General features: G+C 46.2%; 1 protein-coding gene across 1 annotated transcript; it reads left to right on the forward strand.

Moving 5' to 3' along the window:
- Positions 1-9,810: 9,810 nt before the first annotated feature.
- On the forward strand, positions 9,811-25,317 carry anks6 (ankyrin repeat and sterile alpha motif domain containing 6). Its single transcript, XM_080020557.1, has 18 exons — positions 9,811-10,416; positions 11,248-11,493; positions 12,506-12,734; positions 12,987-13,137; positions 14,013-14,057; positions 15,299-15,503; positions 15,725-15,831; positions 16,336-16,487; positions 17,463-17,709; positions 18,458-18,507; positions 19,142-19,336; positions 19,443-19,602; positions 20,397-20,611; positions 20,751-20,943; positions 21,273-21,340; positions 21,776-21,892; positions 22,251-22,347; positions 23,566-25,317. Exons 1-18 carry the CDS (start codon positions 10,061-10,063, stop codon positions 23,613-23,615), a joined length of 2,883 nt encoding a protein of 960 aa, XP_079876683.1. The 5' UTR covers positions 9,811-10,060; the 3' UTR covers positions 23,616-25,317.
- The last annotated feature ends 249 nt before the right edge of the window (positions 25,318-25,566 follow it).

Raw genomic sequence — 25,566 nt, forward strand, 5'->3', positions numbered from 1 at the left:
TTGCCTCTATTTGTGGATCCAGCGCTTTCATCATGTCCCCAAAATGAAAGTTCTTGTTTACCCAAAAATACGACACAATCGATCGGTCCTTTCAATATTTCCCTATTTTTCTTCACCTTTTCGTTGTGGAGCTCCACTTCCCGGCGAAGTCGTTGGCTGAGCTGCTGCTTGTAAGCGTCCGGCCGTGCTTTGGTGTCTCTTCGCTGCCTTAGTTAGAACAAACAAGAGCAAAGCTACGAAATGAAGATAACAAACATTTGGGAATAATTAAATGAAGAGAATAGACGTTTGGGAATAATTTAATACATATCCATGAAAATAAATATATTTAAATGCAAGTCAGTGATTCTGATAGTGTTTAGGCCAAATACAGTAATACAGTAATAAATACAGTAATACAGTGTCATACTGAAAGGTAAGATGGACATATTGTTGTAAGACAATGGACTGTACTACTGAGAGGTAATACAAAACAGGTATGCAATGCAATACTTGATACATTAAAGTGACTAGTGGTAGACAATGTAAACAGTAGTTTTCCTTCTTTTTAAAGTGGTCAAGTGTGTAGGGGGTTAGGGACCAATCACTGTCGTATGTGTGTATGCTGTGTGCGCAGGTGTTAAGTGTCAGCAGTTCAGTGGCCTGACAGCTTGCGGGTAAAAGCTGACGCCGAATCTGCTGGTTCTGGTTTGGACGCGCCTGTACCGCCTGCCAGACGGCAGAAGCGTGAAAAGTCTGTGGCTGGGATGGCCGCGGTCAGACTGGATCCGCTACGCCTTCCTCCTGCAGCGCTGGCTGTAGAGGTCCTGGATGGCTGGCAGCTCGGTCCTGGTGATGCGTTGTATCTGATCTGACCACCCTCTGCGGAGCTTTGCGCTCGAGGGCGGTGCAGCTACCAGGCCATGATGCTGCCAGTCAGCATACTCTCGATGGTACAACTGTAGACGTTGGTGACACAATCACCTCCTTGGTCTTGCTGATGTTGAGCTGGAGGTGATAGTCCTGTCACCAGGATGTCATGGCTCTCACGTCTGCTCTATAGGCTGACTCGTTCCTTTCTGTGATGTGCTGATGATGGTGGTGTCATCGGTGAGCTTGATCACAGTGTTGGAGCTGCGTGCGGCCGTTAAGTCGAGGGTGAACAGGGAGAACAGCACGGGGCTGAGCACACATCCCTGGGGGGCAACGGTGCTGAGTGTCAGTGTGGAGGACGTGGCATTGCCGATCCGCACCGCATGTGGTCCGCCCGTCAGGAAGTCTATGATTCAGCTGCACAGGGAGGAACTGATGAGGTCTGGAGCTTCATGATGAGTGTTGACACCACTGTTGAGTTAAAAGCTGAGCTGTAGTCAATGAACAGCATCCACACTTTCCTCTGGACCAGGTAGGAGAGCGCAGTGTGCAGTGCGAATGCTATCGCATTGTCTGTGGACCTGTTTGTCCTGTAGGCGAATTGGAGTGGGTCTAGTGTGGTCGACAGGGAGGCTCTAATGTGAGCGTTGACTGTCCGCTCAAAGCACTTCATGACAATGGAGGTGAGTGCTAGTCAGTGGTAGTCATTAAGGCAGCTCACAATTTATTTTGGGGCTGGGATGACGGTGGTCTTCTTAAAACATGTGGGGGACTACAGACTGGAATAGGGAAAGGTTAAAGATGTCTGTGAAGACATCGACCAGTTTGTAGGCACGTGCTTTGGGAAGACGGCCCGGCATATTGTCCGGTCCAGGAGCTATGTTGCTTTGTTGACCCTTTAAACACGTCTGCCCAAGATATCTCAAGTGGGCAGCTGTCTTGTTCTAGCAAAAACTCCGGCTTGGTGTGGTTCTCAAAGCGAGCGTAGAAGGAGTTCAGCTCCTCTGGGAGAGAAGCAGGCACCTCCCCCTTTCCCTTGTAGTCTGTGATGGTCCTTAGCCCACTCCAAATGTGCCTGGTGTTGGAGGCATTTACACCACCTTTTCCCTGTATTGTCCCTTGGCCGTTTTTATAGACTTTCTGAGCCCGTGCCGGGCTTTCCTGCACTCACCCGTGTCTCCAGAGTGGAAGGCTGCTGTCCACTCTCTGAGCGCTGAGCAGACCTCTGCGGTGACCCACGGCTTCTGGTTAGGATAAGTTCGTACAGTCACCTGCAGTAAAACGTTGCCGATACATTTCCTTCTATATCCTTTGCCTACTCAGTGTTATGGTTAGTGTTGTTGTTAGCAGCGATCCAGAAAACATCCCAGTCCGTAGTACGGAAACAGTGACACAGGTGCGTGACATAACAGGGAAAACTGACTTTTTTCAACGAGGACATGCATAACTGGGTAATATTTAGTTTAATTACGTCTTTATTTTCTTCCAGTTACCTTGAAATTGATTCAAAGGACCAGTCTTGAGTTGTTGCCTTGAGTTTTGGCCCATGTTCTGACACATGTTTACGTCTCCCTTGCCCGTCTCTCTCTCTCTCTCATCCCTGTAGCATTCAATCTTGGAGGTCATGTCCACAGCCCTCTCGAGGGGGTGCAGAGCTTTCCCGTGCTGGTTGTGCCTGGACCAACCATGTCGGAGCCCTCACAACCAGATATACTTCAGTGCACCGGACAGGATGGTTTTCATGTGATATCGGGTAAAACTGCATTTCTGGTGAATTTACATTGGAATTGGGGATGTTGGTGACCTTCTTCTTTGGTTTATATGGCAGCCATACTGTATGTAGTTTCCACAAAATTTCCATTCGTCCATTTCTCATCTCCAATCAATGCATATTGAATTTTGTCTGTTCATGGATGAACTACAGCCCTCAAACAGAATACATGTCGCAAATAACTAAACATGGTATTTTATCAAAGGTTCATGTCCCTTTGATGAAATAAAACAGAAGTTGTGATATTATAGTGTTTGGTCATCGTTCTTTATTTCTCAGTCCTTTGATTAAGCTCAGCCAAAATTATTAAACTGTCTGGTACTTTTATCCAGTGGATCCCTTGATACGAGATTGTGAATAACATGGTGGGAGACGCAAATCCATTTTCTCCATGGACATTGAGCCCGCCAATTGTCCCTAAATTGCCAATAGAGAGAGCTTTTTTCCTTAATATTTAGCATTCTGTGCAAACTTGTCACTTCTCTAACCCTTCACAAATACACAATACGACTTCAGCGAGCCAAAGCTCTTTGAAATGGGAAAAAAAATTCCAAGGGCATAACAGTAGGAGTCTACTGTGCTTAATGCTTAATCTTTTGTCCCCAGCCTCCACGGATGACATGTCGGGCTACCAGCTGCATAACCCCAACTCCAGCCTGCCCCAGGGTGTGGTGATGCTCGATGACCCCCATCAAGCTGCTGGCGATGCCTCCAGAGAGAAGAAGCTGATGAAGAATAGGTAAAGACAGCGGGGAGGGGGCATAGCATTTACAGTACCCCCATAGCATTTACAGCGCACTACACATAAATCCATATTTGAGTCATCCTACGAACATTGTCCTCCCAATTTATTTGAAGCGTTAGTAGACTCTATCAATAGTCAGTTTTGACGTTCTTTAATTCATTATGCGAGATTGTGTGATGCTACTGCTATCATTACTTCTGCAACAAGATTAGTGTTTCAGGTATTATTATTATTTAAAGTTTGGTTGGCCTGTTTTTACAGTAATATTATCCTCATTTATTTACACACCACATTATAATATCAATATTATTATTACTACAGCAAAACCATCATCACACACACAGACAAACACTCCTTGTATCTAATGTTATGGTCAATGAGGGACAACGTGTATTTATTGCCAAATCCAGCAGCGGCGCCAATTGGGTTGTTTTTTTTCAGTCAGGGTTTTTTTTTTAGGGGATAACATGAGGTATTTCTATCCGTTTGTGCAGGGAGGCCGCCAAGGAATCCCGGAAAAGGAAGAAGGAGTACCTGAACAACCTGGAGTCTCAGGTCAGCCAGCTGGAGGCAGAGAACCGGAGGCTGACGGCCATAGTGCAGCGCTTCCAGAGCATCCACAGCATGGAGTTCTTAAATCACATCAATTCTCTATAATGTCTTATGTGACAGGTTTCCATGCCTCAGGAATAACCAAACCAAACCCAATCTGACGATGTGATAATACTGTATGTTCCCAATAATTGGGAACGGTAACAGGCAGCCCAAACCGTATCAACTCAAGAACAGCTTCTTGGTGTGAGTGTTACCCTACCTAACAGCCATGATAGCAGTCCTGTTAAGCCATGTGGCTTGTTTGACCACACACACACACACACACACACACACACACACACACACACACACACACACACATGCACACACACACACACACACACACACACACACACACACACACACACACACAAATAAATCTAAAATAAAGCAATGTGTAATGTAGCATGTGGTATGAATGTTTTTCTAAGATCTGGTTTGCTGAGGGTCTTGCTGTGCAGAATATCAATCCTTGTTGTTGGAACAGCCTCCGTAGGCATGTTACACAATGGTCAGCTCTCAGGAAACCCGAGATCAATTTTTTAGGCCCCAGGACAGATCGCTGAGGATCTCTTTGAACTTCCCAATCACCCGTCCACATGCATAATCAAATGATAAACGCAGTAGTGAAAAGCGGATATGGCTGTGTGTGCAACCCACGCATTCGGATGCTGACTGCATTTCTATAATTCTTGTGAGATGACAATGAGGTTTCGATAGTGGGCACAAGCTTGCTTACATGTACAAATACAAACACATGCAAGCATATCCACAAACGTTTGTTTACACGTGAGATCATACGTGGATGTACGAGCATGGATGTATCGCTCAAACACTCAGCCGAAACAGCAGACACGCACAAGAACACTCGTACCAAATCAAACCCCAAAGAGCACGCAAACGCTGAATTCTCAAGGTATGGAGGTTCGAATAACTGACAACTGCGGTGAGTAAGCATCTTTCTTGCACCTTTGGTGTTCCCGTCCGTTTGTACCTGCATGCATTTGTGAGCTTAGAACTTTTAGGAACACATAGTGACACCAGGATATAGCAGTGTAATATTAATCATGGTTACCAGACAATGTACTGTAGGTATTGATTTCTTTCATGCATGGGGTTGTAGCCATAATACAGGAAGAACGCCATATAATGAAAGTTATTCTATTCAGTATGATACTTTAAGGTCTCTCTAAGGTCTAATTTAAATCCCAACTTACTATGCTTTCTCCTTGGAACTCCCCTATGCTTCTACATCTTCTGGACATAATTACCTTATTTGACCAGTATGATCTCTCTCGCTGATATTGCCATACAAGCAGGTCTTAATTAGTTCTGGATCCTGCCTGAACATGTTCCGTGACCTTCCAGATTTGGACCGGCACCCATTTGATTGGATCCAGCCCCTCTAGCTATGGAGCTGTACGCGTCTCAGTCGAATTTGATCCGTTTAATGCGAATATTCCACTCGAAGCGGGCCAGGCTGCGCCAGCTCGGCTCTTCATATAGGCAAGATAGGGGGCCGCCACCCCGATGGGTGCCCGCAATCGGCGCGCCACAAGTGTTTTTATCTTACATCTTATGGAACTAAACAAGTACGTATGATACGAAACTGCACGTAATGGGGACACTTTCTCCGCGACTCAAACCCCGATCACCCCCTCCATGCGTAATGCCCAGCAAACAATCTTGACGGGTCTATGATTTGTGCCTCAGTGCTCCGTCCCCACACTGTTTTTAGTTTTATTTGGAGGAACGGGGCACAGCCATCGGGGCGCACAGAAAGCCGTTTTAGCGTCCGGACACGGACGATTCACACATGATAATAAGATTATGATTCCTGTTATTTATGATCCCTCGTGGAAATGTTATCCCTGTGCATTTTTTAAGCTTTTTGTTTCGTCTTGTTATTGTAGTGCACACTGACAAAGAAAAAAAAACAAAACACTGCTTGACTGCTTGAGGGGCAGCCCCATTATTTTTTATTTACGCTTCCTTATTGAACGAAACAAAAAAAAAAAGGTGCATCCTCTGCCGCGTCACGCATGGCAGCTTAAGCCCCCCCCCCCCCCCCCCCAACGTGCGTTACGTGCATACGTTCTGTTCTCTCAACCTCCTGGTTTACAAAATAAGCGCTGGATAAAAGATAACAAGTTACGAAAGAACATAGTAAAATCCCCCCTCCGTTAGAGAGCTCCGTGTCAGTTGAAGAGAACACTGTCCCCATCTTACCACTACTTAGAAAACAATTTGGCTTGCGCTCAGCTTGCTTTTTAGATATCCACAGATATCTACACCGATCTCCATCTCCATTCATCTCCAGGATTAATCCTTTTGTTGCCAAAACTTCCATGCAAAGTGCTGGTATGATCTGTCATCATTTGCTGCCTTAATTAAACTGTATTGCTTATGGCTATTATTAGTTATTTAAGATGACGCTCCAGTCACACATTCAAAGGCTCTTTTCCTTTTCCACATCAATATTTTTCAGGCGGCTACAACAAGTAACGACTATTGTGTCACACTTGGCAGAACCTCAAATTACTTAATGCAATGTCTGAAATCCTGGCGGCAGTGTGGATTATTTCTCAAAACATTCCAAGCTGCTGACACATCAGTGCAACACTGGCCCCTGCCGCCCAATGCCCAGTTGTTTTTCTACAGTAACAGGCCAATATTCCGGAAAATGTTAAATTGCCCCGGAAACTGCCCACAGCAGCAGTCTGAGTCTGTCATGAATGAGAAACCAAAGGCAATACTGAGAGGAAATGAAACGTTTTTTGATTTGTTCTGAAAAGTGAATTGTTGGGAGTCCGCCGACAATGTGAGCCACACAGAGAAAGAAACGAGGGTTTTCATATTGTGCAGGATTTGACCATCCCCTGTGCCCTCTCCCGGGCCTTAACGTTGAAAAAGCAATTCTCAGCTGTTCAACAGACAGACGGAGCAAAAAACAAACAATCAAATCGAAATATAGATACAGACAGACAGCCAGCCAGCCAGACAGACAGACAGTCTGACAGACAGACAGACAGATAATGCCTTCCACTGCATTACTGTAACACCAGACAGCCTTTTCACTTTTCTTTGATGAAAAAAATATTTTATTTTTGTTTTATTCAGATGTTGGTCATTTAGTAATGACTGATCACTTAGTTATGGCAATAACTAAACACACCAGCCAAACCTAACAAGACTGATATGAAGCTTCTTCTGAGCATTATTTTGCAACCTTTGGCCAGTGTCTTGACTGAAAACGGCACAAAGCCCCCGTAGTGCTGGGACCATTCCCATTGATTTGGTTGTGAAACATCAACATTTTCCAGGATTTCCCAAACTTCTGGCCCGTCCAACATCTGTTCACATACGAGCAGACCCCCTGTGGTTCTTGACACATCGTCTGCAACGTGCTATATCACCGTTTATATCACCGTTGCCCATTGGCCACGGCTGAGCCCGGTCTTGACGCTGGTCCCTCGGGTCACCCAAGCGGCCGATGACCTTCTGTCTCCAGCCTGGACGTCGGGGGTGGCTCGCAAGTACGTCGCCACAATCTGAAAACCGATCTCTTCGAGCGTTTCATCAAACCATCCCTTCTCTCCCCATAGGTCACATCTGATTCTTCCTTTTAATCATTTTAATACGTATGCTCATTTGAAAGAATGAACAAATCGGGGCCCACACACCCATGTTATTCAATCGGTTGTTTGTAATTTATTTATAATATTATATTTTTTAAATTCATAATATTTGCACTCGGACCAGAAAAAGCCCGGCGGCCCTGCAGTTTTATAGTCATTCGTTACTACATGGAACTAGTGGCTGCGAATTAAAGCGAGTGAGCTCTCTGAACAGGAGAAAATTAGACCCGCCACCATTGTAGACGTGACAATTACGTGACAATTTTCACCCACTCTGCGGTAACTTTGGTGAGTCAGCTACACTGCGATGTTAGTAATTGGGTTTTTGACGATTGTGTCGTGCCGCTCTCCCGATCGGGTCCATTTCTAACTTTGTCTGGCGGCGGAGCGGGGTTATTAAGCAGGATACAGACCTTATGAAACATTGATGTGGCAGGTCGCTGACCCCGCCCGTTGGTGTCTGGAGAGACGCTTTGAAGCCTCGAGTTCTGACTTTTTAGGCTCACTGCCATCTTGGCAAGGATGGAAGCCAAGCTTTTATAGATTTTGGTGGAGGGGCGGAGTCTTGTTGCGTTGGGGGGGCGGGGCCACTTAAGCCAACGGTCGGAGGAAGGAAGCGACACGCTCAGGTGGGTCGAATGGGAACGAGAGACCAGCTGTCAATAAACGCAGCCACGCCCCCAAATACCCACGTTTTGACGCCATAATATCTTCTTCATGGAAAAAAATATATTTTATTGTCAGCAAAGAAAGAAAGTAGAATAAGTAAGCTGAAACACACAATTCTAACATGAAGGATAGAAAACAGCCACACTTTGTAAAACTCCTCAGGCCTAAAATCCTATGACTTTATGAATGTTCTATAATTTTATTTATAAGAACACTGGTTTTCGATCTGTTCATAGGGCTTCGCTGTACCGTTAGAGAAGGAAGCATGCAAACGTGGGAGATTATTCTGACGGCAATAAGAACTCACTCTGAGTGCCACACAATATGTCCACACCTTGGGAAGTCTCGAGCCGGGTTAATCATTGTACCGGGCCCACATCATTTGTAACTCATTGTGTTACGGTCTCGGGACGGTTTTGGTTTTTCTACGGTAAGTGCGCGGAGGTTCATACTCGTGGCTCTGTCCTCACTCTTAAATGAAGTCAAGTTTATTTCGATAGCCCAGAGCAGAAGAAAGAAAAAAAAGGAAGAATGGAAGAAACCTTGAGAGGGGGGTCACAATGGGTGCAACTCACTCAGACAATTTAGAATTTTAGTTTTTATTATTATTATTATTATTATTATTATTATCATTATTATTATTATTTGTGAGATACCAGTATTCACACTGTCATGGTTTGTATATGGGTATATGCCCCAGGTTTATTAAAATAAGCCTTTATTTAATAGGGGTGTGACCAGCGATTTTTCAATCTCAGCGTGACGCCATAGATCTTTTGGGGGGGGGGTTTGGACGGGTCATAGGTTTGGGTGTAGCGTTGTTTTGCTGTGAAAGGACGACCCCTCGTGGTCACATCGCATTTCTTCTTTCTTGACCTTTTTCAATTGAATAAAATATCCAAGAAGTGTCGGGACAGTCAGCAGCGCATAGAACCGCAAACAGGAACATAGCATTGGAAAAACTATGACAAAATATATATATATATATATATATATATATATATATTGAAAACAAAAAAAAAAATGAAATACATAAATAAATACGTTCGAGGAAGACAAGACATTGGTCTTCAGGGTTTATAGAATTAAAAAAAAAAAAAGATTTTCATATTATTTATAAAAATGGGGAGATTTGAGCATTGAACTTTAATTAAATTCTAACGTCACGTCCCGAAATGTTTCTCATTATCGGGACGGACTCTAGGGTGACTAGGCGCATGCGCAGCTCCAATGCTGCATTCCCCGAACCTGGGAAATCGGTCGTTTTCAATTGAGGTAAGGGAGCCAGCGGCATCCTAAAAGCAACACCGCCTATGTTAACGGGAAATTTCAAATGAAATATGCCGCTGCCGGGAACTTTTTTTTTGTTCCACATGCCGCTGTGTTGCTGTTCTGTCATCTCCGGAGAACGTCCGAACGCGCGGCCGGGAGCGACCTGCCCCGAGATTCCGCTTGAAATTGGCCGTTCCCTTGGGAGGTCGGAGTCGTCCGAGTTTGGGCTTCGAGGGAACGCAGCATTAACTTTCTCCGAAACTTGTAACGGGACGGCGCCGGCGCGGCCGCCTCTCGTTCCCCCGTCGACATGAGCTCAACACACGGCCCGACCTGATGTCGTGACGGGGTAGAAAGGAAGGGATCAGCACGAACAAATAACTCATTTCGATGGAGAGCCATGACCTCCGAACGCGGTGACACCGGGGCGAGGGGCGGAGGAGCCGTCTCGGACCGTCACCGCCGACAGAACCGCTCGGGAAACACCGGGGAAGGGCTTTGTTGAACCGGGGGAGGAGGATGATGAACTTCGGGATCCCCGCGAACTCGCTGTTGCTCTTCCGCGCTTGCGACGAGGGGGACTACGAGACGGCCAGGGGGCTCCTGGAGCCCGGGGCCGGCAGCGGCAGCAGGGAGTCCGGGAGGCAGAGCGGGATGCGGTCCGAGGCGGGGTCCGAGTGTCCCACCGTGGCGGACCTGACCCGGGGTGGACTGTCCCTGGTGCCCGTGGACTGCACCGACGAGGAGGGAAACACCGCCCTGCAGCTGGCCTCGGCCAGCGGCCACGAGAGCCTGGTCCGGTTCCTCCTGCGGAAAGGGGCCTCGGTGGACAGCCGCAACAACTACGGCTGGACCCCGCTGATGCAGGCTGCCAGGTGCGGCCACAGGGTTTGGATAGTGATGCATATAAATTATTCCCAACGCTCATGCTCCCCATTCCCCCCGTTCATCCGGGCGTGAGTGATTCGTTTGTGTGTTCATTAAATCATCAGTAGTTTCAGATTTTAACCAACGTATCCATCCGTCGTCGCGCCCATGGCCCAAGACCCAATTCCCACAGCCTGCACTCCCAGCCCCCATCGATAATCGTCAAAAATAACACTTACAAATAACTGTCTTTTGCATGAGCTGTGGGATGCCAAGAACACGACACTGGTTTTGTTGTGACGTCTCTATAAACTTGAAGCTGAATTATCCATGTATTTCGGATGTAAAAGCGCACCAAAAAAAACACACTATCGGTTGTGAGTTCATTTCTTTCCAATATAAACGGATAGTGGTGTTGGATGCTGGTCTGATACCAAGCAACTAAGGTATACAAACATATCAAACATGTCAGATGTTACGGGAGAGTAGTCCGTTTTTTTTCTGCCTTTTGATATATTGAATCATGTGCCAGGTCTCTAATGGAGGAATAGATGGTTGTCTATATATATATGTCTGTATGTCTACAGTTATGTTTCATTGACCTTGTGGTTTATCCCTGCATTCCAGCTTTACACAGCTTTCACTTGCCAGCAATATTTGGTGAGGGAAGGTAGACTGGTGGGGCGGTGCTGTGAGGGAGTCAGGGCGTGGCGTCTTTTATTTTGAAGCACGTATGGTTCTTATACTTCACCATTGGTTGTAACAGAATTTCACATACAAAAGACGGTTAAAACTTTTTCTACTTCTCTACCATTTCCCCCCGCGCCCCATCTACCAAGGTTCGGCCACCTAAGTGTGGCCCACATCCTCCTGGAGAACGGGGCGGAGATCAACGGCCGAAACCGCCTGGGCGCCAGCGTGCTGTCCATGGCTGCCCGGGGCGGCCACGCTCACGTGGCCAAGCTCCTCTTGGAGAGCGGGGCCTACGTGGACGACTACGACCACCTGGCCGCCGCCGCCGAGGGGGTCTCCATCGGCAGCAGCAGCAGCGGCGGCAGCAACAACAACAACAGTAACAGCTGCAGGTGGCGTGGCAACACCCGTTCATTGTTGGGTTGCTGAGTTGGTCGTTGATCATTGGGTTGCTGGGTTGGTCGTTGGGTTGCTGGGTTGGTCGTTGGGTTGCTGGGTTGGACGTTGGGTTGCTGGGTTGGTTGTTGGGTTGCTTGGTTGGTTGTTGGGTTTCACGGTTGGTTGTTGGGTTGCTAAGTTGATCATTTGGATGCTGGGTTGGTCGTTGGGTTGCTGGGTTGGCCGTTGGGTTGCTGTGTTAATTGTGGGTTGCTGGGTTGGCCGTTGGGTTGCTGGGTTGGCCATTGGGTTGCTGGGTTGGCCATTGGGTTGCTGGGTTGGCTGTTGATTTTTGGGTTGCTAAGTTGATCGTTTGGATGCTGGGTTGGTCGTTGGGTTGCTGGGTTGGCCGTTGGGAAGCTAGGTTAATTGTGGGTTGCTGGGTTGGCTGTTGGGTTGCTGGGTTGGCCGTTGGGATGCTAGGTTAATTGTGGTTTGCTGGGTTGGCTGTTGGGTTGCTGGGTTGGCTGTTGGATTGCTGGGTTGGCCGTTGGGTTGCTGGATTGGCAGTTGTGTTGCTGGGTTGGTAGTTGGGTTGCTGGGTGGCCGTTGAGTTGCTGGGTTGGTCGTTTGGTTGCTGGGTTGGTCGTTTGGTTGCTGGGTTGGTCGTTTGATTGCTGGGTTGGTCGTTTGGTTGCTGGGTTGGTCGTTGGGATGCTGGGTTGGTCGTTGGGTTGCTGGTTTGGTCGTTGGGTTGCTGGGTTGGTCGTTGGGTTGCTGGGTTGGTCGTTGGGTTGCTGGGTTGGGTTGGTCGTTGGTTTGCTGGGTTGGTCGTTTGGGTTGTTGGGCTGGTTGTTGGGTTGCTGGGTTGCTGGGTGGGTTGTTGGGTTGCTGGGTTGGTCGTTGGGTTGCTTTGTTGGTCGTTTGGGTTGCTGGGTTGGTCGTTGGGTTGTTGAGTTTGTTGTTGATCGGTGGGTTGTGCAGAACGTGCTTCTCTATCGTACCTCTCTGCTTGTTGTTCCGCAGTGTGGTCGGTTTGGGTGAAGCCTGTGTGAGCGTGGGGTCGGGGTCCAGCGGAGGAGGCGGAGGAGGCGGAGGAGGCAGGGAGTTCATGGACATCACGGCCCTGCTGGTGGCCTGCCTGCATGGCCACGAGGCCGCTGTGCGCCTGCTCCTGGAGTGGGGCTCCGACATCAACTTCTCCCAGAGGACCACCGGCTGGGGGGCGCTGATGCTGGCCACGCTCTGCGGGAAGGTATGGGTGGATGGTGGGATTGATGGATGGATGGATGGATGGATGTTTCTAGGTAGATGCATAGAATACTGTTTGGGTTAATAATAAAATACAAATGATACGAATGAACCCCGTTTTATGCGAATTTCATGTTACAACTAACACATCTGAATGAGTAATCTGTAGTTTTCACCGGAAGCTCGCGGGCTTGTAACGGCCCTTGGAGGCTGTAACTGTCATAAAGACCTGTGCCGTGGAACTGCTGCTCGGCAGGTGGGCGTGGCTCAGCAGCTGGTGGAGCGGGGCGCGGATCCAGACCGGGTCAACGTTCTGTCCAAGACGGCCTTCGAGCTGGCCTTGGATCTCAAACAGAGAGACATCAAGTCCTACCTGGACTCCATCACCACTGTGCGGCCTCAGACTGGTAGGGAGACGTGTGTCTGTGTCTGTGTCTGTGTCTGTGTGTGTGTGTGTGTGTGTGTGTGTGTGTGTGTGTGTGTGTGTGTGTGTGTGCTTGGAGTTTTGGCATAGCTGTTTAACACTGCGCTCCGATTTGAATAGGCAACAGACAATAGGCAGTAATAATAGCAAACAATAGAATAAAAATACATAAGTGTCAATATCTCAGGAAAATGTGAAATATACAGTAAACCTCACAATTAACTGCACACAATTATGGCAGGATAATGGAAAATAAACCTGAAATGTAGAAATATTTTACACAATATAAACCTGAAAAACGGTGACACAATTGTATATAAAATATGGCAGGATAGTGGAAAATAAACCTGACGTTTTTTAAATGAAGCAGTATGAACCTGAAAACGTAAGCGGTATAAACCTGAGGAATTTATGTTGTCAAACAGAAAGGTGACGAAAAGCCCCCCAAAAAAAAAAATAATAATTAAACCAGCCGTTTATAAGACACAAGAAATGTCTGATAAATCGCAAGTTATTTTCTCTTATCAACAAAATAAATTTATATATTTAATAATTTATATTATTTTGTATTTTCACCAATATTCACCAAATGACGTACTCACCAACATTAAAGATTGTAGCCGACCTTTTGACAATACATTAAGTGTATTACTACACACATTAGTCCGTGCAACCGTCCAAAATGCCTGTTCCTGTTCGATGGTAGTCTAAAGTTACCTCTTGGATGTGCACCGCTCGCATAACTCCCGGCGCTGAGTCACTGTGGTGAGCCGCCTGGACGTTCTCCAAGTAGGACTGTTGTTTTAGCTCCTCTGAAAGGTCCTGCTGATCCTCTCTCTCTCTCTCTCCCCCTCCCAGACGACGAGAAGAGGAGGCCGGACGTGTTCAGCGCCCTCAAGCTGGGTGAGTCGAGTCGAGCGCGAGTGGACGCCATTTTTAGGCCAGGTGTGCTGTGAATTCGTAAAAATAAGAAAGAATGAAAATTTGCTCTGGTGTTGCAGGATCAAAATTGCAAGGCTGCACAAAATCATCTAAATCATCAGTTCAAGCCAGAATACCCATACCACTCTAAGGCCTGTTACAGACCCTATGTGTGCAACATCGCACAGAGCAGCGCAAGGTTCTTGCATCGCAAAAGTGTGTGTTCAAATTTCGAAACGCTACGCAAACGGGCGGCGCAATTCCTCACCTTCCCCATTGAGGCGATAAATACAAATACCACTCAACAAACGACACAAGTATAGAAGTAACCCACGGGAAACATCAACTGAAATGGAATTTATGCGCAGGCGCGCAAACAGAGTTGAAGTTACAAGTTGAAGTTTTAATACATGGCCGTTGGCTTAGAAATTATTTAATTTTGGTATTAAATATATAAACGTATTCAATAGATTTATTATTTTCTTTTGCATTATTGTAGTATTTAAAGGACGTACCAACTAGACATTTTTTAATACCACAACTCAAGGCTTCCCCCCGAGCTGATGAGTGAATTTGGTGCCCCCCTGCGGAGTAGCCAGTCGTGCTGGTTGGAGCCCCAAAACGTGCGTATGGTATGTAAGCAAACCACCTTTTTCGAGATTGGGTTCTTGGCGAGTCACTCCGTAAAAGGAGTCTTTCGATTTTCCGACCCTTCGTTGGTTTGGTTCAGTCGCTGTGACGCACGGCGAGCGAGGGATGTCTTCCTGAACGACGAGCGAGAGGCAGAAGAGTCGGTTCGGCTGTGAGCTGCGAATGGAATCCTCACGGGAATGATTCGATTTTGTCAAAATGATTCATTTTGGTACGACGTAATAAATCAGTCACATTCAATATTGATTGTGCCAAATGTCTCGACCTTTTTTTTAAAACTTGGACTCGTTTTCCATTTGCGGGTCGAAGATTAGCCTTTTTGACGGAGTGGCTCCCGAGGCGTTGAGCAAACTTGGATCGCTATTAGCGGGCCATAATAATAAGCCCAGTTATATATGTTTCTGACGTTTCTCGCGGTTAACAGGGTGGTGGTGTGATTATTTCATTGTAAATCACGTGCCGGGGACGAAAACCGCTTGGGGAAAACGCTGCTACGTCAGATGTTCGGCTTCGGTCCTCGCCCTTCCCTGTCGGGGAGCTCTCTCTCACGCGCTACGCCCCCCGACGCGCAGGGAACTCCCAGCTCGTGAAGGAGATCTTGGAGGAGGACCCGGCGCAGGTGAACCTGTCCAATCAGGAGGGAGCGTCGCCGCTGATGATGGCGGCTGTGAGCGGGCAGCTGGAGGTGGTGCAGCTGATGGTGGAGAAGAACGCCGACATAGACAAGCAGGATGGCGTCCACGGCTGGACCGCCCTGATGCAGGCCACCTACCACGGGTAGGCTGGGGAGGTGTTCTCAGGGCGCTCGACAGATTTAAATTGAGGTTCATTTTTATGCCGCTGCCATAATATCATCTTAATGACGCTACGTGCCTGGAGCACCGAGATGAAAGTAAATAGTCAATACGAGCCTCTGGCCTCTGAGGAGGCAGTCGGCATCTCACCGTCGGGCTTCTTTCTCGTTTCCTTCCTCGCGCTCTCCCTTTCCCCTCCTCCAGCAACAAGGACGTGGTGAAGTACCTGCTGAGTCAGGGAGCGGACGTCAACCTCCGCGCTAAGAACGGATACACGGCCTTCGACTTGGTGATGCTGCTCAACGACCCAGGTACTGTGGTTCTGTCCGGCACGCTGTCACGGAGAACACAAGGGCTCAACGTGGCTTAATCGCATGAAATAAAAATTGATCAATTCATCTATTTAGCTATCAAATTTTTATGCTTTCGCCTACATTTTTCTCGTGTAAACATTGGCTCATCAAGCCAACATTAAGCCCCAATTTTGGCCAATTTTGCGTTAGAAGTTGAATAGCTGCAGATGTACTTCTTCTTTTCACCACTGCTACTCCCTACACCCAGGGCATTTTTCATTCATTTTAATCAAAGTGAAATAGTTTTTTACCCGATAAAGCTGTTTTCATATTCAGCCTCTCAGGATGTCCCTCGTGATAAAATGTTGATATACTGATATACTACTGATATGTCACTTCTTCCCCTATTTCCTTGTTTCTTTTTCTGTCTGTCCTTCCCTCACACCAAGAAGAAAGTCAGACATGTATTTGTTATTTACTCACTTATCTATCTACTTATTTATCTACATGTATTCCCACCAGACACAGAGCTGGTGCGTCTCTTGGCCTCGGTGTGCATGCAGGTGGACAAGGACAAGGGGAAGCACCGCCGCCGAGCCTCCGTATCACGCTCCAAGAGCCGCCACTCGCTCAGCAATGTGCCCGTGCCACCCGACGACAAGGGAGGCCTCAAGGTGAGAGAGAGAGAGAGAGAGAGAGGGAAGAGAAAGGAATCAAGGCTCTCGTTTATTGATGACTTCAATTTCAAATTCTGTACGGTTATTGGGGGGAATTTTTTGTTTATGCATGTGTCAGATAATCTCTTGAACTTGGTACTTATTTGAGCCTATCAGATAAAGCAGTCGCAGTAACATCGTTCAACCTGTAGATGGTGCTGTCCATACGGTTTCATTTGTTTTGTTCTAGCCGCGTTTCCGCCGAAAGTACGGGAACTTTTAGTCCCAGGAACTTTTTTTCCGTGGAACTGAAAAGTTCCTTCAGCCCGTCTCCATTTCCACCGCGGCCTAAAGACCCGCCAAGATTATGCAAATGAATCCGTTGACTTATGAAAACAGGACAGCGGTTTTTACACGTCATCTCTGCGTGTGACTATGCAACAAACTGCTCCACTCCGGTCCAGTAGGCGGCACTAATGCAGAAACTACACACCGACAGGAAGAATAAAATGGATACGAAAACAAACAAAGTGAAAGTGGGATATCACTTTGGTTGTCTTTCTTTATCCATTTTATTATTCTGTCCTTGTACTTACTGTCAAAAAAGAATGTTCTCACACTACACAAATTGTACAAATTTTAAGAACAAAAAAACGAACTGTTCATTCAGTCGGTTTGCGGCTGGTTTGCAGCAGATTTTTGAAAATAACGTCTGAATTAAAATGCTGCGAGTACTCGACCAAATCAGAAATGCTCAGCACTGCAAGCCCCACCCCTAAAGTTCCTGGACTGTTGATGTCCCTGGAACTTAATTAGACCCTGGCTCCTGCAGTGGAAACGCACCGAGTTCCTCCGAAGGTTCCGAGGGAAAGTTCCAGCGGTGGAAACGTGGCTTCTCTGTAGATTTTATCTATGGATTTTTTAGTCTTTTCCAGCTGTGGCTGTAGCAAATGAAACATCAAGCGAGCTGCATTTAACTCTCCCCGCCCGCAGTCCTGGTGGAACAGGATGTCCAATCGTTTCCGGCGGCTCAAGTTGACTCACACCCTGCGCCACGGCCTCTCCTCAAATCGCCTGGCGCCGTTCCCCGACCATGGCGAGTCCTCGCTGGACGCCACCATGAAGGCCGACGGGAAGTCTGCCGGCGGGGGAGGCGGGGCCAACGGCGCGCTTGCGCCGTCTTCCACGCTGGGACTGAGCGACATCAGCACTGTGTGGGCGCTCAAAAGCAACGACTCCGGTGAGAGACTCTTGGTCTTCCGGTGTGTGTATTATGAAAGTGGTAGAGAAGGACAGATGCAATCTTTTCACAACTGATATCGACGATACCTCAACTTCACCAAATCCCAAACCAGTACCATGACTGAACAGGATAGACTTTTTGGGATCCCAAAAAAACTGAAATTAAGTACGGTTTCTGTAAAGGATGAGGTCAGATGAACCCAAATGATGGACACACAGTTTTAGGAGTTTATACAGGGGGTAATGCGTAGGCAAACAGGGAATCAGGAACAGGATACAGAAGGGGGATCAGTAGAGGCAGGGACGGGGAAGGCAGGGACTTAGAAACAGTCAGGGAATCAGGAACCGAGCGTTCGGGACACACCCAGGGAACCACACAGGACCACAGACGCGAAACACACGCAACAATCCAACCCCGACAGAGTGAATGGGACCAGGTTAAATACAAAAGGAGTGACGAGGAGGGTGGAGACAGGTGGTGATCATACTAACCGGGGACAGGTGTGCAGTGACGGGGATGTGACGCCGGACAGACAGACGGAGGGAGCTAGAGAGGGCTAGAGGGAGCCAGAGACAGACAGACAGACAGACAGACAGGGAATCGAGGCAGGGCAGGATCCTGACAGTTTCTTAAATATTTGACATGGTTGATATAGCTCTCGGTATGAGATTGGTCCCCAGTATGCACTATATATTAAAGTGTCATTAACAATGACGCCACGTGATGTTTTTCTGCTTTTTTCCAGGTCTTGGCAGGACGGGCTCTGAAAAGGACGACTCTCTCATTTCTACAATGGTAGGGATGATTGGTTTGAAATAAGAGTTGTATTTGGTTATGATTGGACTTTTTCCAGGGTCCTTGAGGTGCTCGAAGTTCTTGAATTTCGTCCTCAGAAATGCAAGTTCTGGAATACTTTGAATATAGCCCCCTTTGTGCCGAAGTGCTTTAAAAGTCCTTGAAAGTAACGTGATCATTGAAAACCTGTGGTATTCCTGCTGGTTTTGTTTTTCCAAACGTAACATAAGGAAATGTTCCAGAATCGCTTTTACAGCGTAGATTTGACCAGGGAACTGTAAATTGAATCCAGCGTGGTCGGAAAAAGACACTTATAATAGTAGATGACAATGAGATTAATAATATATATATATATATATATATATATATATATATATATATATATATATATATATATATATATTTAACATATAGATAATAGATAGACTAATATAAATACGAGTCACTGACACTAAGATTATATTATGTTTTAATACCTTTTTAAGTGTTTGAATTTCATTTTGCACTTGTAATGCCAGAATGAACATGTCCATCCGTGGTGCTTAAATCTTTAAATTGTCTTTAAACCCACGCCACGTGGGAGGAAATGGATAGGAACGGCACTTAATGTACTCGTCTGGTTTTGTCCCGCAAGCTGAGGAACGGCGCGCCCCTCACCCGGCTGCCCAACGACAAGCTCAAGGCAGTGATCCCGCCCTTCCTGCCGCCCTCCAACTTCGAGCCCTGGAACTCGGACCACTCGCGCCTCCTCAAAGAGGGCAAGGGCGAGGCGCCGCGCCTGCCCATGCCCCCCCAGCGGAAGCTCAACAGCAGCGGGAACTCGGACATCGTGAGTGTTTTGTGTGCAGAGAGAGAGAGAGAGAGAGAGAGAGAGAGAGAGAGAGAGAGTTTGTTTGAGTGTTTGTTATACATCTTAAATCGCCCTCTCTGTCAAGACGTCCATCAGCCGCGTGGTGAGCCGGTCCATCAAGTTTCCCAGCATCCCCAAGGGGCCGTCCTCCTCCCCCTCCAACTCGGGACACTACCACTCCCCCCACTCCTCGGGGGGCTCCAACGGGGTGGCGGGCCTCAACCGAGACTCGCACAACCGCTCGGGTACACGCATTTTTTTTTTTTTTATTAATTAATTTACGCCGCTATTATGATATAAGCTGATAATTTCATGCAATAACACGTCTACCTGTTGAGAACTATCCATTGACATTATTTGAGTTGACAGTTAATTTGCCTCAGCCCAACCGGTTCCTTCTTGAAACTTATGTCTACAACTTTTGGCAGTTTGTAATAAAACAGCTCAAACCCTATACAAATAAGACGAAAACATTTACAATTTGTCTTTTGAGACCCGATTCGTTCCGACAGTCGGATCCTTCCCCTACTGGCCGCCGGATGAACTGCATCTGAGTTTCGCGCCACAAAATGTGTGAGTGAAAATGGGAGCGCTCGTTTTTTCAGCGAGTAGTTTACTCAGCCGGACATTTACCATGTGACGGGAATAAGAGTTTAAAACTCCCTTTATATAGAGTTTGCAAAGTGCCAGCAAAAAAAATAAAAATATACACAATCCACTTCGATAAAATGAAATTTTATTGATAGCGGATATGATGACATCCAATGTTGACGTAACTTCATTATTTAGAAATACATCACTTATTTACTTAGTTTGAAGCACAGTTCCATTCAAACAACTTCAGCATCCCGCTGCATTGATCGGAATCAGAAATTCCGCAGCACAGCATGTCGCAGATTTTCGCGTTCCGCATCCAACTCTCCGTAGGATCGAATGGACTTCGGGTTTGTTCTTTTTAGTTTGTTGTATTCCGTGTGAAGCGGGCTTTAGTGTCGCCTAATATAACTCTGCACTGCACATCTCTTCCCCCCGCCACCAGGGGGAAGCGCAGACAGCGTCCTGTCCCAGATCGCGGCCCAGAGGAAAAAGGCCGCAGGCCTGGCGGAAGCAAAGGTCCCGACGTCGGAGAAGCCGCCCAGTCAGCCCCAGCTTCCCCCCTCGGCCTCCGCCCCCAGCCCCGCGGTGCCCGACATCTGCCTCCCCGACATCCACGCCACGCCCAGTCTGGTGGGAGCCGACCTCCATTCTAGACGAGTACGTCGTCCGCACACTCCAAAAAACAGCTCAGTTAGTTGACAAACACAACTGTTGATGATACCGCAACTTTTTTTTTTCCCCACCTCCAACGATGCACTTACCCACCTCAACGCCCCCACCCATGGCTGCGCTGCAGAAGGTGGAGTTGAAGAAGAGGCCCCAGTCGGGGAACTCCTCCACCTCCAAGAGCACGTCGCCCACCCTCACGCCGTCCCCCTCCCCGACGCCGAAACCCCCCGCCGGGCCCGGAGACTCCCTGTCCTCCACCTCCTCGCACCCCCGCTCCAAGAGCAGCGGCGGCTCCAGCAGCGGGACCATCACGGATGAGGGTGAGGAGGGGTCCAGAATAGCAAATGGGTGATATTTAGGGGTCTGGCTCGCGGGGCTGCTCGGATTTTATTATTTTAAATCTTCTTGCCGTTTTTTCAGGATAGTATGCATAGACATGGTTGGTCCATCGTCCGTGGTCCATTTTTTCCATGATGACGATATTGTGGCGGGCAATTAAGAGGGGAGGCTGATTTATTTTTTGTGGTTTTATTAACCTTCTTACTACAGGGTTGTGATGAGATCCGCTGCCTTTTCCTTCAGTTTTCTTTTCATTCTTACATTTTCACCTATTTTATTTTATTTATTTATTTATTTATTTTGAACTCAGATGAGCTGTCCAGTATCCTGAAGAAGCTTTCGCTGGAGAAATACCAGCCTATATTCGAGGAACAGGAGGTAAGAGATACCTCCTTAGCTCCCAAATTCTTGTGTGCTCCTTTGCAAGTACATAATTCAATGTTTTAAACATATCTGTATTAAATACCAAAGAGTTAAAGGTAAAATAAAAACCAAATAGCCTATAAATCTGAGTATTATTTCCCTTTTTTGGGGAGACATGGCCCTATTTTTGGGTTGCGTTCTCATGATAACAGCAATTAGGGACTTTTTTACCTTTTTATTATTATTATTATTATTATTATTATTATTATTATTAGACTTATTAGACTTATTAGAAACAGATCGATATATCAGTATATACTGGTATATACTATAAGTCAATGCATGTAGGGGGAGCAAGTCGGTGACTATTTTTGAAGGAATTCGGGAACTGACCTTCTTGTTCTATAATCTTTTCCCTTTATTTGACGCTGTCTTCCTCCCTCCCTCCAGGTGGACATGGAGGCCTTTCTAACTCTGACGGACGGGGACCTGAAGGAGCTGGGCATCAAAACAGACGGACCCCGACAACAGATCCTCGCCGCCATCTCGGAGCTCAACGCCGGGAAGGTACGATTGATTCGACCAAGCAACTCTGATAACCGTTAACAGATGATAGATAGATAGATACGTTATTCACCCTGATGCAAAATAATAATAAAGTAATATGATAAAAATATAAATATAAAAAAGAACATGGCAATAAAAGCAAAAATTGGAATATATACAATAAAACGTTAACTGTTTATATTTGAGGAAATACAGTATTTAACCTGTGCTGTGCCGTGACCAACTCCAAAGAGGACGTTTAAACTCAGCAGCAACTTAATCTTCATTCCCAGGAAACTGCACTTTGCTATTATTCTTGGAAGCATCGGTAATAAAACGTTTCCTGTGCATGGTAACCAACGTTGCGCTGTTTGTTCAGGGGCGCGAGAGGCAGATCCTTCAGGAAACCATCCACAACTTCCAGTCCTCGTTCGGCAGCAGCGCCAGTAACCCCAGGCAGCTGGGACAACCACGCTGTGAGTCTACAATATTCATCTGGATCTGCCCCTTTACCCTTATTCCATTGCTCTTTTCCATCTTTCTTTTCCTCGTTCTTCTAGATAGATAAATATCATGGATAGATACCATATATAGATAGATACCATATATAGATAGATACCATATATAGATACCATAGATAGATACATAGATAGATATACCCCTTTCCCACTGCACCAAAAACTCGCTAACACTTGGCATTTGTCACCAGTGGGAAAGGAAAAATCCGGGTCTCAGTCCCGGATCAGATGGCCCGGCATTAGACCCAGTTTTTAATCGGCTCTACCACCAATTGACTCTGATTTTGGGCCCTTTAGCCTTTCACTCGGCGCCCTGTTCCTGTTCAGGCGCCACTTGTGGGAGTCTCTGCCTACAGGGACGGGTTTAGGGAGGGAGACTGAATCTTTTGTGCCGTGGGTTGCCGACATGGCGAGAGTTTTTATTATACAAACGGAACAAAAAAGCTCGCTGGCCAAAAGGATAGATTTTACAGAATAATGGGTGAATAGTTGGGTGGCTCCTCGTCGGCTGACGAGCCTGTGCGCCGATCCCCTCTGCAAGACGGACAAATCAGTGCCGTGCGGTGAGCTGATTCGGCCGATAGCAACAGCTGTCGACAGCTGGAAGCCATGCTGCCGTGGGCAGCTGCAGCTTAACCATGCCCCTTGGTCCGCCACAATACATTAGATTGATACCCTAGATAGATACCTAGATAGATACCATAGATAGATAGATAGATAGATAGATAGATAGATAGATAGATGGATGGATACCATAGATGGATACTTTATCCATCCTTGGAGGGAAATTGTATGTCCCAGCAGTTCACGTCAACACAATTGGCAGTAATAACAAAAAAAACAATACAATAAAAATATGAAAATAAAAAATCCAAATATGAAAATAAAAGTGATATTATATGGGGAAAAATGTTAAATATACAATAAAAACTCACAGTTAACTGTACACAATCAAAATGAAAAAATATGGCGGGATAATGGAAAGCAAACCAGAAAATTTTAAGCAGTAAAAACAGAATAAACAATAAACAAAACAGTACAAAGTAAGCATACACCTGTGTATTAACAAATTCAACACTTCATACTTCTGTTTTTTGGACAAATGTTTCATCTTTTTTGTATGTTTTTTTCATTCCTCTTTTCCTCTGTTTTCTTTTGTTTGTTTTTCCCCATCAGCCCCCACAGGCTGGATGCGACACCAGGTTCGCTCCTCCAACAAGAGGTAGACCCTCCCCCTCCGCAGGTACCTGAAAGAGCCTCGCACCCTAAAAGGGAGGGGTGGTCCGGCAAGATGGGCGTCAAAGGGCCAGCAGCCGTTTTTTTTCTTTTTTTTCCCCGTTGTATTTTTCTTTTCGCTTAAAAACGAAGCACTAAGCAACGTGCGGCAAATGATGCCCATCGTCAGTGCCGCGGCGATGGCCTCGCGTCGCAGAGGGGCAGGGGCCTCCGAAGAGGCCCAAAAGGGGAGGTTATCATTGATGAAGAGGGAAGAAATGTGAATGTGACATTGTCGTCAGGTGAGGTTTGGATGAAGTCCTTGGAAACTGTTGGCGTGAACCCAGGAAGAGCGGCTGAAGCGACGAGAGTCTAAATGTTATCTCGCCGCCTTCACTCGCCGTTAAGACTCTCGGACTGTTTTTGCAGCGTACGATCAGTTATCAGATCAAGCATCGAAGGTTAGGAGCCTTAGGGGGAAGCTGATTCTGTGCTCTCTGGAATAAATAAGTTACGGCAAAGCAACAAATGTTCTATCGGGAAATCTCTACGGATCCAACGGGGGGGTATTTTGTGATTCCTTTATATGAGCTGTATTATTAATTATTGTTTATTTTTTAAGGAGGAAGCCATGAGCAATAGTTTCCACAGTGCCTGGTGTACGTCTTTGTATCTAGCCATCCCCATCGCACGCAGAAGTATATCAGACTTGAATATCAGTTCCTCGTAATCCATCCCCCTAATCCCCGGGATTGGTTTTGGATCTATTCAAGATGGGTTTATTAAATGGGGGGCTTGAACGTTTTAGGAGGGATTTAACTGGGATCATATCTTTGTTTTGGAGCCTGTATCCTCATGAGGTGACATGCGAGTACAATGAATAAATATGTGGTTTCCTCAGAAATGAAGGAAAAGTGAAAATCTGATGTTAATACGCTCAGTTTCACGATGGCTTACTGTATATTAGCCTATATGCAGAAGGCTAAAGCTGTCAACAAGAATAAGAATTATAATTGTACATACAAAAATGATAATGAAACATTCCATTAAGTGAAATAACACCAGGTAAATTGGTAATGAGTAAATAAAGAATCTCATTTCAAAATAAGTAAACAGAAAGTACATCTGAATGACATGGTAGAACCTAAAAGAAGATAAAGACATTCACTGTTATTATATTATATTATATTATATTACTATAGTTCCTAGGCTGAATGTCTCATTACTCATTTCTAAATGACAGACGGAAAAAAAATGCAAAATGCCCAATGCATTAGGGATGGGAAATGAAAACTTGTTGTGTGACGTATGACGCATGATGCGGAGTTATGACATAATATGCTATTTCAGTGAATCCGAGTTGTAGAATAAATCCCAGGTTTTTCTAACTAAACTGCACGACACGGTTTCCTCCAGCAGATAGCGCCCTTCTATTGGGGCTATTGTATAACTGAGCGAATTCCCCAAGATCCTGCTCTTTGCGAGGATCTTGCATGGATGTGTGTGCATGTCATGCAGAAGTAATTTCAGGTCGCCAGTATCTTGTCCGGCTAAAAACAAAAAACAGAGAATGTTGTTTTTTATTTTGCATATTGACACAATTTGTAAGGACAAACTCTTGTCCTTACAAATATTAGGAATTTATTATGTCATTAATTTAATTCTAATTCATGTGGTTTTCATTTCAACATAAACATTTTGTCTGATTTTATTCATCCACATATTTCTGTTTTTGTCAAAATAAGTTTTTCTGCACAAGTCAACGTTTCTGATGTTATAAAACCCCTGAACGTAATACTAAGCTGCTTCACTCGCCTACTCCAGATTAACCAGACTCACTCCATACTTACCTGTTGAGGGGAATCCAAGATTACTCTTTCCCAAGTGCTATGGGGGGAAAAAACGCCTCATCACCTGATCCCTCACCTCGCTATCTGAAGGAAATAACAGTTTGTAGAATCA

The sequence above is a fragment of the Zeus faber genome (genome assembly GCF_960531495.2).
Source record: "Zeus faber genome assembly, chromosome: 19".
Classification (NCBI taxonomy): Eukaryota; Metazoa; Chordata; class Actinopteri; order Zeiformes; family Zeidae; genus Zeus; species Zeus faber.